The following is an 18,535-nucleotide window of genomic DNA, read 5'->3' on the forward strand; positions in this document are numbered from 1 at the left end:
TTTTAAAGAGGTTACGTTAATGCTAAGCAGAAGTGCAAAGAGAAAGATGACAGTTTTCCTGCTTTTTGCAAGTATATTTTAAGCATGGATTTGAGGACTGAAAGGGTAGTTATTTTTCAACATGGAAGAAAATGTTGTACACCTAAGAGCAACATAAAGTCCTAAACACGAGGTCATAAATGCCTAAAAAGGACAAGCCAATTGTGACAGAACAATGTTTGGAAGATGCAGAGTAAGAAGAGTATGGAAGTATCAAATGTAGAAAGAGGTACACAATGAAAGATTTTCACCCTCTAATCTGCATATATAACAGCAGCCTTTGTGTGCTGTTGAAGACACCTTTAAGTACCTCATCCCCACTGTCTTCACACAGCTCTCAGAAACTCTATCCAAGTTTGCTAAAAGGCAGCAAACTTGTTTCAGCTGTCTGACACTGCTGAATTTCTCATGGACAAACATCCATGTCCTTTGGATGAAGACAACTTATTAAGCATCTTGCTTCAAGGTGGTACCAAAAGGAGAGCACTCGATACAGCTGGGGGTATTAAAAGAAAACGTGTGCAGTCTTATATTCAGGCAGAAAACTGAATTCTTCATAAATTTTTCAATCTGCAGTTAGAGACTTCTTTAGACCCTGAGCAGATGTTCTTGATGGTTGAGACTCTTCATACAGCTTAAATAATTTGATTCATAATAAGCTGCCACAGCATGTTTTATTCAGTTGTCATATAAGACGGTAGAAAAGAAAGGAGACCAAAACCATACCTCAATAAAAGATATAAGCACATTCTTAAGCGCATCTGATGAACAATAAAGAACTTTAAAAATACTATAAGCATATTTAGACATAAATTTCTACTTATATCCCACCCTCAGAAAAATTATCCATAATTAGTAATCACAGTTCTCAAGGTTCCTATAATTTTTTTTTAATTCTGTCATGCTATTCAGTGGACCAATTATCAGGTACACTACACAAAAACTTTTTTAACTGCTATGGATTTCTCCCTCCAAATCCAAAAGAATGTTTTTGAAACTGTTAAAATATATTTTACCAATGTGACTGCATGGCATTATTTAAGTTTCTTCAGGTACACTCAATAAACTTTCTCCATAGCCTTCCCACAACTTCTTACAACACCAAGCTTTACCTATGACTGGTCTGTATGAAAATTTAGTAATGTCCATTTGTGTTTACTTGTAATAGCAGACAGCTAACTACAGTAAGTCCACATAGGTATTTGCACACAGGTAAAGAGTTTGTCCACATTTACCATCCATTCATCCTTTTGGTATACTCACAAAGCCAAGTGGATCCTACTGTGCTTATTAGAGGAAATATGAACACCATGCATGGGTCTGGTGTGAGCTGGCTCTTTCTTGAGCTTCTTTCATTCACCTTGTGATAAAACTTTGTGCTGAACTATGATGTCATATATGGTGATATAACCTTTCTGAATGTAATAAAAAAAAATTCTGCAAATACAAGTGGTGCTTTAACAGCATACCTTGCTTGCAAAAGTGCTCTTGAAAGCAGAATTTGTTAATAGTTCACTAATTGGCATAGGAACATGATGAAAACAGACAAGTACTTAGGAATAAGGAGGAAGATTTACATCTGGAAGCAGCAGAAGTGATGACACACTGCCCTCAGCCACTCCTACTTGTTCAAAGATCTCCAGTTTTGACATTTGGGAGGTATCACAGCGTACCCAGAAGGAAAATGCTGTGTTGCTTTACAAGGTACAGGCACCTATGACCCACAATTCAGAGGCTTAAATATGCAGAGCATAATGCATATTGGTTTTATTGTTAATGGGCCAAGAGGCTCTGCATCAGAACATGACAAAAAAAAAGAAAGTTGCAAGAGATGTGACATCCAGAGACATCTCAAATTGATCTGACAATTCTTACTTGCCAGGAAATTAATGGAAAATCCCCTCTTCTGAAGGAAAATATACTCTGTCTGAAGATTTCCTCCATTCCTCAGTGCCCCATCCAATCCTCTTCCTCTGAAAGGAGGGCTAACACAATGAAAAGAGCAGGTGACACCATTTCCCTTAAAGTCATAACTTGGTAGTTTACCACTTAAGAGTGTGACTGCCCCGGAGCCAACATGACAGTAGAGGTGTAAACTGGAGCAGCAGCACAGAGCCAGAAAAGAACCAACAACAAAAAAGTGCAAGGAAGGAGACTCTGCAAGTGGTTTAGGTAAATCAACTGGATTTCCTACCTGCAGATCGACAAAAACTCAGGATTTAATATAAAAGAAAAGTTTTAAAAGATTAAATATTTTCTCTGATCAATGTGCAAAAAATTTACTGCCTAGATATCATTGAAATTGCAATCTCAAGAGTTGTTGTGGGAAATTACATTCAACGACTGTATGAAGCTGAGAAAAGAATAAAATGTGGGAAATAAACTTTGCTAATATTTTAGTGCATATTTCAGCATAACCATAATAATCAAATTGTCATTCATTCTTAATTAATATATAGTGGTGAATTAAGAGATTTGCTTTTTGCAATTAACAAGGGAAAAAAAAATTCTGATACTTTTTGCTTCTTTCTTCCATGCAATCAATGTCTTTGTTCATAGTACAAAAAAATTTTACTTCAATGAAATTTCACTGAAAAAAGAGTTAAAGGTAAATTTACTAAACTGGATAGTCTTTTGTCTAGGTTATGAATTCAGAGAGCTAGATAAAGAAACTACTACCCAATGCCTCACTGGTTCCTGTGTTTCAAAAGATTAACCGTTCAGAAATCAATTTTTAAAGTGAAAGGAGTCGAATGAACTTGGTGACATTGCTCATCTCCTTCATTATTTTCCCACTTGTTATCTAATGTATTGTAGAAAGTACTGCAGAGGAAAGCAATTTTAGGTTTTGTCCTAACCGTGCCTTGTTCAATCATGATAATTCAGCAATTTGCACAAAAGGAAGTAGAGGAGAAATTCTGGTTTATATAAAATTTTAGAAATATCAGCTTTGTCACTGGTACTGTGACACATTTGCATCCACAGTTATTTTTCCATTCTGTCAGTAGAGGAATGAGTTTTGCTCCTACTGGTCAGAATAAATGACTTTCCACAAGAGATCATCTCTTTCCACAATGTTCAGGCTGGTTACACAAAAAGTGGTGCGATGTCAGCAGACCAGATAGAAACTGCATTTTGTCCTGTGTTAATCTCAAAACATACTCAAAATTTCCACTGACTTCCTTGTCACTTTGCCACTGTATGCATGAGAGCAGAAAGGAAAAAAAATTGTCAGTAAGAAGAATATACTGTAGGGTATAATCAGGGAAGTGTGAGAAGTCTTTTTAAGTGACATAAAAGGCAATTATTAGGAGGAAGGACCACAGAAAATTGTGCTACTCCCAAGTTCATACAGTCCGGTAACAGAAGTGCTGATGTCTCGCTATGTCTTATTAAGTCATCACAAATCACTGTACCGAGTAACAACACAAGAAACATTGGGTTCACCTCACTTTTGTGACTGCAGTGTGCTGTTCTGAGGCTGCTCTGCCCCAGGAAAGCACCATGTGGGTGTTGTACAGTAAAGCTGCCAAGCAGACAGAGAATCAACTAGCTGAACTTTTTAGAGTACATCTGGTGAGTTATTCAAATTCAGTCCAGATACTAACAGAGCAGCAAAGAAACACTGCATTTAAACCCACAATGCACATTATTTATTAATTATATATTTGCAGACGTTAATAGGCTTTGTGTGTATGCAACTTACCTTCTGAAATTAGGCAGAGATATTCAGGTATAGCAAATGCTTTGTTATTCACGTCCAGCAGATAAAAGCTACTTCACACAGTTGGAAGATGATGACTCCAGCATAACAGCTCTAATTACAAAGTCCAAAGCTAATACAGCTGAGCCCTACCTCTCTTCAGTAGTCCATTGCAAATTATTTTGGAACAGGACATGGGTTTTTGTTTCATATTAATCAATCCTACATTTTTATTACCCCCTTGTGATACAGAATACACAAGCTGTCCTGCTTTGTGGGAGATGAAACAAAGTGAGAACTCACAACTTCAAAATTTTTCCCAGCCTTTCCACATATGTTAGCTCCGAGGGAGCACTCAACATTTCAAAGGCATATACAACTCAGAGTACAGTCTGTGAAACACTGTATTTGGAAATGGAATTTTCTTGTGCATAGTGCAAACACCTCACTCATATGCCATGAGATATAACAAATAACTATGATGACAAAACATTAGAAGATAACCCCACAAAGCAGAACATTTACATAAGTATAATTTACAGTAGAATTTAGTCTCAGGAATTATTATGTCATTAACCTAGACACTGAGCATAACATCTGTCTTCTGTGGCAATCAGACTTCTACACAAGAAATACAATTCTCATAAAGTATCCTACTGACATACATTTAACAAACAGTATTGTGTTTAACAGTTACATCAATGACCTTCAAAAAGCACCATTTGCATGCACATGATAAACTGAGTCAAGTCATAATTTATTTAGTCATGGTCATATGTTATGTTACTAGAGCTTACTGGGGTCTCATCAACAAAACAATCATTTGTCTGAAAAACGTTGCCCATATTTCAGATATAGAAGTTATGACAAAACCTATTATTGTGGAAGGACTTTCAGGTTCTCATTTTTACTTGACTTAGCAAAGGGATCTCAAGCAGGGTCTCAGTTCAAAGTGCAGGGAGGATGGTTACTCAAACATTCAGTTCTAATTCAGTTCTAACTTCTAGCAAGAAATATTTAATATTGGTCTCTCTTTCCTTTATAATATTCAGTTTAAAAGATCTAAACTAGGTCACATGGGAAAAATCACTTCCTTATGCTCTACCCTACATTATTCGCTCAGTGGAGAGCAACTTTTGATGGTACTCGAAGATCTACCAGATTTGAAAATCCTTGAGTTTCAGATAATCCCCCAAAATAGCTGCAGTTTGAAAGAAAGAACAAGATAGTCAATCACCTATTTTCTGACTGCAAATGGGTGCAGCTACACATGACACAGGGATACTTTTAAGGAGAAAATAAGAAATATGCTGCTATACTGCTAGTTTGAGCCTCTCCAGAATATAAATGCTGAAGCATAATTGAAGCTCTTTGATACTAATTTCAGCATTGCTTAATTACTAATGCTTTCATTATCATGGATTAAAGTGGAAAAATGAATTGCAGAAAAACACTTTCTATCATTAGCAAACTTGTTGTGCTAATAATAACTATAACACAATTTCTCCTTAACCAAAGATAGCAATGACATTAGATTGTGTTTATTTGATTTTATAAAGAATGCATTTTTGGATAACCATATTGCACCTTTAATCAATTAGGAAATCAATCTTTCTTTATGCATTTCCATAGCTCCTACTAACAGTAGTAGTACTTTTCCTAAACCTGAATACCAAACAGTGCCAAAACCTGTAGTCCTGCCACTTAAAGACAAAATTAATTATGTTATTCAATGTTATGGGGACGTTGTTTGTTTGATTGTTTTATTTTTATGGAAATGAGCAACATCTCAAAAACAGAAAAGCACTCACATCCAACATACTTTGGCAACATATCAATGTTATTCTCCACTCTTAAACCCAGGACAAAGCACAGATTATAATAATAATAATATGAAGTTCTATCTAAGGATTATTGTTTTGCATATCCTTCTGCAGGTGGGGCAGGAAGCAACTCATGGCACAAAGTATTGAGCAACATGTGTGATCTGGAGAAAGTAAGTTTGAAAGTCCTAAGTACATGATATTAAGACAATCATTTCTCTGACAGAAACAGATAGAACAATGCCGTACAGCTCTACACAAAGTTGGTACAGCAAAGTTGAGTACTACCTGTTATGCAACTAAGAAAATTACAACATAGTAATCTGTATTCTCTTGTCAGGGACCATCATTTGCTTTCACTATCTAATCTGCTTTAATACACAAAACCACAAATGTGTTTTTCTTTGAGGTGCACAATTCATTCTGATGATAGGAAAATAATGTCACCTACTGCAAAATGCTCAAAGCTGCCAATGAAGTCAATTACAATCAAAATAACCTTTGTTCCATCTCTGTTTCACTTCAGTCAAGCTAAAGTGAAATGAATTTGGGAATGTATTTGTTCTGTGTAATGTATTTGTTTCAATTTATTTCACAGCCACCTTATATTCATTAAAAGCAAACACACCCCTAACAAGTATAACCTTTCTAGTAGACTGAAATATGGAATATCACTGATTATGCTGAAAACCATCAAAATGCAAATGAAATGAGAAAGAATATGAATAAACATCATCATGTAAACAAAATATAAAACGAAAACCCTTGTAAGAACACAGATAGTACACATTTAGCTTTTTGCCAGATGCTCATGCTAGGGATGACCTCAAGCACTCTGAAGTCACCAAAAGCCTTTGCCTTAACTTCAAAGAATTTGTTATCTGTATAAAAAACATTTAAACTCATATATATTGATGTTAGTGCACATTGCTGCAATTCTCAGATTAAAACATGGCAAAGGAATATATATTATAATGCTTACCATTATCACTTTTGAGATTTCCATTGCTTAGCTGTTTTAACCTCTTCTGATGGGATTTGCCATTGTAGTGGATTTGTGCCTGAGCAGCAGAGTTCAGCTGAATGTTACAAACACTACACAAAGTGAAATTGGTGTGTTTCTTTTCTCTCTCCTTCTTTTCTTCAGTGCCCTCAGGTGCTAAATCTTTCTCACCTTCCCTGTCTGGGATAGATGAGAAATCTGAATTGTATGACTGGTTATCAACTGGTAAATCGGGGCTCCATGGCTTCTTCATATTTTCTGGGATGGGAAAAAACATAAGAGAGAAAATTGATGAGTAATACAAAATAATACACACAAGATAGCTGTATCTGCAAACCACTAAAAGGTAGAAAATATTTTTTGCATTTTATATTTCAACACTATATTTCCACTCACATATTTTGCTTTCTCTACATGTTTTTAGTTCTGCTGTGTAACTTAACTTCACAGCCACGTGCCCAAAGCTGAGCCCATCAGGCATGGGTGCAGCCCCTCTGTGATAAATTATTTAAGAAAGGCTAAAAACACGGTGCAGCAGCTGAAAAAATGTGACAGAAACAGTCCTGCAGCCAGTGGAAAAAAAAGGGGGAGGAGGTACAATTAACAGAAGAAAAAATACCCTCCCTTATATATTAGTTCAGTAAGCTTAAATGCACAGACCTCACCCTTGAGTTTATTATTTAGCAACCCCAGTCACCTCCTCTCCACTTCCTATGAATGCTTTCAAGCACAAATCTAATAATTTCATAATTTTTCTCATTTAAAGTAGTTCAAAGACAAATAAACACGTTGTATTATTTTCTTATCTTAGCCTCCCAGGGTTATAATTGAAGGATAGTTAACTTAGATTCAGCTAATACCAGACAGTAACAGCTACAGAAATGAGAAGATAATCCCATCTGCAGAACTTCAAGTGAAACCAATGTAAACAAGAGCTTCTGTGATTAAAAGCGAGCAGAAATGGCAGAGGAGAAGGAATGCTCTGCACACTGCAAACCTAATTTACTATTCAAAGAGTGCAAAATGTTATACCAACTTAGCATTTTGATGAGACCTTTCTATACCATATAAATGTTTAAAGTGCTTGTTCTCCTAGACTTAGTGAATAAATGAAGGTCTAGACGAAGAATCTAATCTATACTTCGAGTGAAAAAATTACTACAGCCTTAAATAGGATGATACTATTTGGTGTCTAACTGACAAATCAGTCAACCTAGAAACAAAAAAGATTATTAAAGCAACACAAGAAAATGGGCTACAGATATCTTTAATGTCAGACCCAGACAAGGTTCAGTATAAAAAACCAAGTCTAAACAAGCCTTCAGATTTGGGTCTGATAACACCAAAATACTGCAAAGCATTCTTCAGATAGCTTCAAATGATTTAAATTTCATCAACTAAACTTTTTGTCAGACCTTCCAAGGATTTAAAGACACTTATTGCTTTCTGATCAAATCATAAAGACAACTTTATCTAAAGATTCAAATATAAAATCTTTCAATGCTCAAATGAGTTTCAATTTCAGTTTTCTGATTTGTTTGCTATCTAATTAACATTGTGTTCTTTTATGCTAATAAAGCCCATTTCATTTAAGAAAGTACAGACACAGGTCTGAGAAGAGCTCTGCATTTGCTGTAGATTAAAACTCACTCCACTAGTTCTGTCAGTATTATTTCAGCTTTTGTGTATAGTCAACTCTTATCTAGGATTGTAGCTGTTGAAAGCAAGCAGTGAGAAAGCAGGCTAAATAATTCTTTCCAAAGAAAAATTAAAGAGGAAAAGAAAGTCAGCATAAAAGTAGTTATTTATTAAAAGCAAGGTTATTATACCAACAGTGATGACAAGAACTTTTACAGACAAACCAAAACTCTCCCCTGTGAGACTCTGGAAGCTTAGCAGAAAACCTGCGTTTTTTCAATAGCAGATCTATAACATATTTTTCCTAATGGAAGGAGGAGGTTTCTCCTGAGGAAGTCTACCAACCTCTCAGCCTTCTGGACTTTGCTGGGGATACTGTTCACGCCAAAGATTCATCTGTCTAAAATATTTTTAAATTAATAAATTCAGTCTTTAATCAAAGCAGTACAAGAATTAAAATGCTAACACAATAGCACTAGTTTTACTGAATTGCTCTAGATGATAGTAACTTTTCAGTAATCCCAGTTTATATACGTGCTGTACATTAATATGTATGTAATCTTTTGCATTGAAAGCATTCCCCACTAGAGAGCAGTATGAATTAAAAATTACAGTATACCTCTAGACCTATAGTGCTAACCATATAGTGCTAACCATGAGATTACTGCAATAAAACAGATTTTCCAACCAAGACATAAAACTTTGTAAGCAAATATAATCTAGTAAAGTAAACGCTGTACACTATCTGCACATATGTCTAATTCCTTTTGAAACGTTTACACAGATAGGCTGGGAGCTTAATAAAGTGAATTAGCATGTTATTACATCCCTCTAATATTCCAGTCAACACAGCCTAATCCATGAGAATCTTATTTTTGGCATATAGCATCTGTCTTGCATTCTAATCTCATTCCAGAAAACAAATTACAAAATGCACGCTTGACAAAGGCACAATAAAATGATAACAGAAATTCTACTGTGGAAAAAAGTGATTTGAGCATCTACCATGTGCTTTCATTAGAAAGCTGTGATGGCATTAAAGCTGCAAAACTGAGTCTAGGTAACAATTAGGAAACCAGAAGTTTCGGAAATACATTTTATACTACAGTCCATTTCCTTTACAGGTATACAGTGATTTCTGAATATATGATGGAACTGCTAAAGGACTAAGGTGAAATATTACACACCTGTGCAAACCACTTGCTGTAAATTAAGCATTACACAGCAGTAATCAGTATCTTGATTGGACACAAATTGATTGGTTTGAGAAAAAAAATTCCAAACATGAAGACAAAAAAAATTTATAAAAACAGAAATAGTTTAGGATTAAAACATCCTGAGTAATTTTTATAATATTTCTAAATGGACAAGTAAATAAAGATATCAAGGGATAAAGAAGGGGGAGATATCTGAGTATAATTTGCTGACATACTTTTAAAATACAATTTACCACTCCAACTATTCTTTTTAAAGAAATGCAGAAAAAAATAAATCATAATCATAAAATCTTCTAAAGATCCACCACTGTTTAAACCCACACGGATGCAGTCTACCTCACGAGAGCAGCAGGTGTTCAGCTCATGCATGTATCATTGCATACTTCTGTTTTCTGGAATGAAATGTTTAGGCAGCAATTTTGATTGATGAAGGCAAGGAAAAAAATGCTTAGTTTATCCCACTGGAAAATTGCACTGAATATGTTTAAAAGAAAACATTATAATCTTCATTTGAAAAGCAATTTTTAATTGCTGTCAGTGTCTTATTGGTTTGATCCTATGTGAAAATAGATAGGCTTTAAATGAAAACCCTCTTTCCCTATCATCATATTATAGAGTTCATCTTGACTGTACCAGCTACGTATCTTTTAAAATCATGAGTTTTGTAGATAACCTTCCCCCTCCCCCTAAAAGTAAGACAGCTTCTCAATTTTAGGGGCCCTAATGAAGCCTGTAGTGAACTAGAAATGCGACCAACATCTCAAAATTTCAAGCCAATTTAAATAGCACTCTGGATAAATGCCTACATTTATTTTCCCTGGGGCTCTGAACTCAATTTTGGCTCAGTGTTGCTTACCAGTAAAATGAACTTTGCATGACATTATAGCTTTGTGAAGTAGAAAACTGTCCCATGTGGAAAACCAACACAGCTACAATTTGTGGTGTTTGCTGGCTTAGATAACAAAGCTACTGCCTGGGGATTTCTCTTCTTAAATGTGCTTGAATGTAAGGGATTAGAAATCACATCCTTCCCATGAAAAAATCCTTACCTTTTTTGCTGCAAACCAATGGCATGCTTTCTATTCAAGAGTATTGAAAGGAAAATTTGCTCATTTGTACTACAACTAATTGTTCTGTTACCAAACTCTCTTACCATCATAGAACTATACCAGTCACCGTGACTTTGACTCTGTGTACATAATACTCAAATGTGTTGGGTACATTCAAGAAGCCAGTAGAGGATATGAATCTTAGAGTAAGAGACCACAATGCATTTAAGTCAACTGCATTGAATGCAGACCTCTTGTCATGGATGAATGACCAGTTTAGCCTGGAAAGAGAAGGTTTCAGGGGAACCTTGGAGAAACCTTCCAGCACCTGAAGGGGGGCTTAGAAGGAGGCTCGAGAGGGCCTTTTCACAAGAGCCTGTAGTGACAGGAAAAGGGGGAATGTTACTTAAGCTGAAGAAGCACATTTTTAAATTAGATATTGGGGAACATTTCCTTATTATAAGTGTGGTGAGGCACTGGAACAGGTTGCCCAGAAAGACTGTGGTCTCCCCATCCCTGGAGACATTCAAGGCCAGGCTGGTTGGGGCTTTGCTTAACTTGGTCTAATGAAAGGTTTCCTGCCTATGGCAGGATGGTTACAACTAGGTGATCTTTAGGATTCCTTCCAACCCAAATCTTCCTATGATTCTGCAGATCTTAAAGAATATCTCCTTGTCTACTTCCCAACAGGCTGTTATAACAAATACATTCCTGTACAAGATGAAGGATAGAAAATATGGACAGGGTATTAAGGACAAAAGTTCACTAATTACAATATTCAGGAATTTTTAATATTTTTTTTCAAAACTGTGAAAGACGTTTAAGTAGCAACTATCAAAGATGCAGATGTTTGCATTTCAGCTACTCATCCCTAGACTCTGCAATTACTGCAGAGTCACCAAGAAGGCCTATGGAGAGTCATCTCACTACGAAACAGACTAAATCATAAACTCTAGTGTTTTGTTCTCAGAAACAAGTATTCCTCTTCCTTTGCAGATGTCTGTGCTGTAGATGTAAAGTTAGACAGGATGAAACTTGCTCTACCTGTCATAATAGCTCTCCAAACGTTAAAAGGACTGAATTTTGCAGGTATTAATGATAATACTCAGTTTTGAGATATCAACTGATAACAACAGATATTAGCTTCTTTGAAGAAATTATTGTTAGTGTAATGTTGAAAAAAGAAAAAGAAAAAAAAAGAGAAAAAAAGAGAAAGATTGATCACTTATCAACAGCCTCTCTCAAATCATCACCTTGTCAGTTTTCACATATTAGGGGAACGTTACTGGCATGCTACACAAAAAAACACCTCTGGTAATAAATGGACTCTTCATATCTTTTAAACATCATAAATTTGGTGCTCTGTCTTTCAGGTGATGGGACATTACCAGCTGATGAAAGCCATGGTAGCAGGGTCATCTTTGCATCAGCATTTAAGAATCTCTTTCACACTGTGAGCCAATCTTTGTGACAGGAGCCTTCCGAAAACTGGTATCTCTATGCTAAGGTCTTCCTGTTTACCCATTATGCTACTTGAAACTCCCTGCTGCATTGGGTACTTGTGATGCCTTTACCAAAAAGACAGTTATGGCTAACTTGCCTTTGCAACCTTTAATTGACCTCACTGGATAAAATGTTGGGTCTAGAAATTTGTTCCTGGGAGAGGTTTAAAATGACCATATTGCCATCTATTTTATATATGGAGGGGGAGGGGAGTAGGGCAGCCTGGGGGAAGGATCACCAATACAAAAATAAAGTAGCTTTTGCTGCTTCAACCCCCATTATCACTGGATGATGTGATCCCAACTCTGTAGGTTCTGTTTTTGATCACGGTTGCACCTGCTCCTGTTTTTGAGCCCAGAGCGATTTAGGTCATGAATGGTCTATTTTGCACATCACTGCTGTGGCAGTTACAAACATACAGTGAGAAGGACTAACAACAGCAAAGCCTTGAAAGGTCACTCACGGTGAAAGCACTGCATCTCTGAAACACAGTTCCCTCCCAAATGACCCGAGTAACCTTCAGGATACGCTGCAGGACTCATCTGTTTTCTCTGGATGGATGAACGAACATCATTTCAGTGGAAGAGCTACTGTGGAATGGGAATCTACTGGAATCTGAAATGCTTTTTAGAAAACAATTGATTTTTCAACACCTTCTTTATTCTGAGCCTTTTAGATTAAATTTAAATACAAAATGGTATATAATAAAATTTGATGTGAAAATCTGGAGAATATTAGGTAATTTTACACTGTTGGGAGGCCTTTCTACTAAGAGTTTTAAGACTGCAAGAATAATCACTTGCTTCTAAAAAGCAAGGAAGAGTTTGTCAGGTCATACACCTAAGAGCTAAATTGCTAGTCAGTGATAAAACTGTAGATAAAAGTCAGTATTTTTTCTTGCTGTCTGCCTCATACAGTGCAGATGACATCACATTTGAAGCAACTATTTACCAAATTTTCTCTATAAAAATTCCACACAATATACAGTAGAAGAGGTATCTTAGGAGGAAAAAAAAAAGATAAGTCAGGGAGAGAAACATCTTATTTTCTTGTTTATTGTTTCTCCATATCCTTCCAGCTCCTCCCGATCTGATGGCTGCTGCTAGCTGTTATACCACTTCAATCATCCATGTAAGTAATAAGAAAATCATAATCATCATCATCTCAGGTGATTTTTGTGAAGTTTAAGAGGAAAATAATCTCTTAAACAAAAAGTGCATCAAGTGAAAGAAATAAAGTCAGGTTTTCCTCACATGTTGGAATGAGGTAAAATGAGATTGAGTCTATGTCCTGAGACTTCCTAAGAAATACATCTCTGCAAACTGAATTCTATAAGAATATATATTTATCCATTTGAAATAGGCTCATTTTATATTTGTATATCTTGAGCAATAGCACAGAAAATAAAAGCCTGGGCTTTTGTTTGGCTCTGCTGAGAGAGTACTTAAATCTTTCGGGAAAGGCTGCATTTCAATACTGCAGCAAATGAGCAAACCCTGGCATATATCCCATCACAGCCACATGCACCACGAGATCCTAAAAGAACTTATAGATGGACTAAACAGAAAAAGTTCATAATTTCTTGGTTCAGCAGTTCCCTTGTGCCAGAAGCAACCAACAGACATCTCATAGCCTCAGAATATACTGCAGTCAGTTTTTTAATTGAGTTCTATAAAAAGAACTAAGCACTAATCAACACCATATGTTATTCAATTAGCTAGTAATACATATCTATTTCTCAAGCCTGTGCTAACATAATGGAGCACTTTGGGTGGTTTGGAACTATTTAAAGGACAAGTAATTAATTTGCAAACATTAGCTTCTAAAATCTGAGAAGCACTACTGTGATGACTTAAAAGCCATGAAAACTCCCTCATTTACTTTGTATTCAATCTGTTTTCAGAAATGGTCCTTTTGAAAACAAAGATTTTTGCATAAAATAGGGCCAAATAAATACACGAGTTCAGCTGCGTGTCTGGTACCCAGGTCCCAAGGGATGCTCTTCCCATGCAGGTAAGGGGGAACAGTTTGAGTTTCATCATCTCCCTCTCCACCAGCAGTATATTATGGTACAGACCTCATACATGAGGCAGTAATTAACGTGGTAAATGGCATAGATTAGCAAAGCTATGAGGGCTCTGCTTACCAAGGAAATTTGTTGCTGTCAAGCAACCTGAAGTGCGTTATTTTTTCCATATTCTTGATTTCCACATTTGGAAATTGTACTCACAGCTTCAAAACTCCTGTCAACAGCACTCAGAGTTGACTGGGCTCAAAAAGAAGGGACAGAAACATCCGATTGTAATTCAGACTGTCTCTGCTAGACAAAACCTTGTTTTTAGCAATGTTTCTGAGAAGATAGGTGGTCAGTACAAATTTTAAAGGGAAGGAGAAAAATAGAATAAGGAATTAGAATCATAAAATCATTTAGGTTGGAAAAGATCTTTAAGATCATCAAGTCCAAGCATTAACCCTGCACTGCCAAGCCACCACTAACCATGTCCCTAATTGCCAAATTCACAAATCTTTTAAATAACTCCAGGGACGGTAACTCCACCACTTCCCTGGGCAGCCTGTTCCAATGCTGGACAGCCCTTTCAGTGAAAAAATTTTTCCTAATATACAATCTAAACCTCTGCTGGCACAACTTAAGGACATCTGTCACTTGTTACTTGGGAGAAGAGAAGAATCCTCACCTCGCTATATCCTCCTTACAGGTAATTGTAGAGAGTAATAATGTCCCCCCTTATTCTCCTTTTCTCCAAGCTGAATAATCCCAGCTCCCTCAGCTGCTCCTCAACAGACTTATGCTCCTTCACCAGCTTTGTTGACCTTCTCTGGACACACTCCAGCACCTTAATGCCTTTTTTATAGCAGAGGGAACCCAACGTGAACACAGGATTTGAGGTATGGCCTCACCAGTACTGGGTACAGGAGGATGATCACTTCCCTACTCCTGCTGGCCTCACTGTTTCTGATACAAGAATATTACTTTTGATTTCATAGACAAAAATCCCTTCTTTCAGTCTCTCTGGATTAACTCCCAGATGTGAAATCAGCCTACAACCTGCCATCCAGATATTCTATAAGTGCCATTTTCCACCTTAAATATCTTTAGTTTTCCTAAATATTCAGTCAAATTTTTACCTCAGCAAAAAGCAAGAGTGTGAACAGCTGTTTGGGCAAAATGAGCAACTCGTTTTTGCAGACAAGTAAGTTCCATTTTTAACACTCCAACACAATCACTAACTACCACTGGATCCAAGTAGACAATTTTTAAAATTAAGTTTCAGTTAGTGTTTGTGACTAGTTTCTTGGCAGGTTGTCTGTGTAGACACACAGTCACCTTTTATTTTCTTTTGAGGTTAAGTATTTTAGCAATATGCTGATGAAAATAAATCTACAAAACGAAACAGAAAAAGAATTAAAAGGCAAGTCACATGAATAAATTCTGTGGGAATTCTTTTTTTCTTTAAACAAATAAACAAATAACCACCACTTCCCCCAAAAAAAACAATGTTACAGAACAAAGAATGATTGTTTTCAGAAAAGCAGTTCAAGCCCTAAAATCTTTGCTATGCACAAAAAAATGCAGCCATCAGACATGAAATAAAATAAACTGGCAATAAATGTAGTGATGCTGAGGAAGAAGAAATTAAAGGCTAAAAGCCAGGGATAATCAAAATTCTAATTTTTTTTCTTTTCAATTCAGCAGGAGTGTCAAAAGTCTGTGTTTCTTTTCCTTTTTTTTAATATAAGAAATTTTAGAAATTATTGTTTTCTTGTAGTTTGAAAGAAAATTTCTAAGTATTTCTAGAATTCTATGATTAGATTTCTCAAAACCCTCTGTGGTCTGAGGAAACACCAACGTTTACCACATAAAAAAACAATTAGATGCCAAAAGTTAGAAGTCTCCCCCTCCTTTTGGTTATACTTTAGTTTCAGGGAACTACTGTGTTGATATTTTGAAATAAAAGATCTTTAAAACACAAGAAACTTAGAAGACCCAGAGTAATGTTAGTGCTTCAAACAGTTATCTTGAGGAAGAAATTTCCAGATCAAACAAATGATTTTACTTTTGCCTTCTACAAACAACTTTGTTAAAAAAAAAAAACCTTGAGGAATTAGCACCTATGCACCTATGTTGTATTTTCACAAAAGGAAACTTTTTTTTCATATTATCTTCTCATTATAAAACATTCAGGTAGTTCCGGCAGCATTTACAGCTAAAGGGTTTTCTTTGGGCTTTTATTTTTTTGCTATGTTATTGCTTCATTACACCCACTGGGCCATTTAATGTTGAATTTAATGGAGAGTAGATCATTTTCCAAGCAATACAAACATATCAAGGTGAAAGTCTGTTGTGTTTGGAAAGGTTAGCAGATGTTTTTGCACATTTATGTGAAAGTTATTGTCGTTGATCTTAATCTTCAACCTTTGGATTGCCGTTTCTTTAAAAAAGAGGATGCATTTGGTAGTATATTCATGGCAATATGAATATAATTTCTGCTAGTTTACAGTATGTGTTTTTTGGGGGTAGCTTTTACAGTTTTAGTTGAAAAATATAAACATACTGTATAGAACTTAACATGTTCTCTCTCATGTCTTGACAAACAATGTGTTTATTATTGTCTCCAAGGCTGATATAATATCTTTACATGTCAACTGTAAATTTACCACAATCTCTTCATCGATATTAGGGATCTAAAAATAATGCCTAGCAAATCAAACTATCCTGGACATGTACTGGTAAAAAAATCTGAAAGACAAATTGGGAGATCTGGATCTATTCATGTTTCCTTAGGATGACACAGTGTCCTAGATCAGCAGCTAAAATCTTTTGTTACAGTCACACAAGGCCAATGCAGAGCCTTACTTATGCAGCTGGGGAATTATTTTAACACGAAGACTGTCGGTCTGTGTCACATTTCTAATAACCTTTTCATCACAGTACCCAGATTGTAATGCATTTATAGAAATGCTTATGCATCAAAAATAAAAATGTGCAAAAGGAATCTAATTACTGAATAGAGAAACTGGCATGATTTATTTTTTATTTGGGATAAATTCAGGTGATTCACTATTAGTGAATGCAAATATGTTTTCAAGGCATGATTGCTAAAATCCCACAGGGTATGTGTATGTGCCAGGATATGTGTACGTCCCAGGGTATGTGTACATCCAGGGAAATCTATCATAAAATATCAGGACCTAAGAGGACCTATTGGGCAATGAGATATTTATTGCACTAACTTTTTCCTTGCATTGCTTTCCCATGAGTGTAATTCAGTACTCTCTTGAATTGTGTGGAAAATGAAGGTAGGGCATATCAGGGAGAATTTGCTTATATTTCTTATAAGTTACACACATGAAAATAGCTTTTAAGCTAAGTATAAGGGGAGGTTTGAAATTATTTCTGTAAGTGTTATTGATCTAAGATCTCTGAAATATGTCAGCTATTAGCAATGTGGACCTATACAGTTCAACAATAAAAATATGGAAATATAGGAAAACATGGACAACGTAGAGACTGCGAACCCATATCTCCCCTACAGAGCAGGAACTGCTACTTCACTTTTCTTGTAAAAATCAGCCCCTGTTTGAAATTACTGATTGTATAAGGTATTCCAGGAGTCTCTTCCAGAATCTAAAAATCTTCCAAAAAGGCCCAAGAGCTTATCGAACACATCAGTCGTTGATGGTGCCCTATTAATGCTGAAAAAAAAACAGTCATCTAAAAGAGGAAAGATTTTTTTCCAGTTTTGCAGAAATATGTATATTTTTATACATCTTTTCTGTGCAAAGTTGTCTTTGACCACCACCTTCAGGATTCCAGTACAGTATTTTTCTATTAGGCTTTATATAGCATATATTGCTTATAAATAAAAGGCATCAGTGTTTATTTCTGAAATATTCTCCCATGATTGAATGTATGTATGAAAATGAATCATAGAAAGTATGGGAATAATACCACGTGCACAGAGAAAATAAAATAGCTGATGCGCTCCAGCCTTCTCTGGAAGACCTTCACCGCAGCACTTCTCTGCAGCAAGGGCTCATAGTGCAGACCCAGAACTGCTGCTCTTGGAAAGCCTGAGTTCCACCGCTGTGATCTGCAAAAACTACTGCTGCTGAGTGTATAAAACCTTTCCAGCTTCACTGGCCATCTGCAACGTCTCTCAGCCTGACAGGGTAGGTTGAAAATGCTGAAAACCTCTGAGAAGTCATGCACGGTAGAATTCAAAGCTCTGGAAGACTTGCGAAGCTTCTTCCTTCAGGCATGCTGATTCAGGTGAAGCAGCTTATAAACTCTATTAAAGGTAGAACAAGTTTATAAAATCCCTGGGATTTGCCTAACTACTTCATTTTTCAGAATAATAACTCGACTTTGCATTAAAATGTTTGTTAGCACTAAAAGTAATTTAAGACTCTTGAACAATATATATATGATATTTTCAGGATTTTTTTGAAACATAATTTTATGACAAAAGGATACTCCACAAAATATTAAATTGTCCAATATTTCAAGGCTTTTTTAAATTATTTACTCCATCACTTAA

The 18,535-nt window shown here is 35.9% G+C and overlaps 1 protein-coding gene across 2 annotated transcripts in view; it reads right to left on the minus strand.

Moving 5' to 3' along the window:
• ZNF385D (zinc finger protein 385D) overlaps positions 1-18,535 on the minus strand; it is a 406,892-nt gene that overhangs the window by 317,457 nt on the left and 70,900 nt on the right. For both annotated transcript variants that reach the window (XM_027639199.1, XM_027639198.1), the window contains exon 2: positions 6,548-6,826. In XM_027639199.1, coding sequence (XP_027495000.1) covers positions 6,548-6,826 — 279 coding nt within the window. The remainder of the gene's footprint in view (positions 1-6,547; positions 6,827-18,535) is intronic.

The sequence above is a fragment of the Corapipo altera genome, unplaced genomic scaffold (genome assembly GCF_003945725.1).
Source record: "Corapipo altera isolate COAL_440 unplaced genomic scaffold, ASM394572v1 44, whole genome shotgun sequence".
NCBI classification, from domain to species: Eukaryota; Metazoa; Chordata; class Aves; order Passeriformes; family Pipridae; genus Corapipo; species Corapipo altera.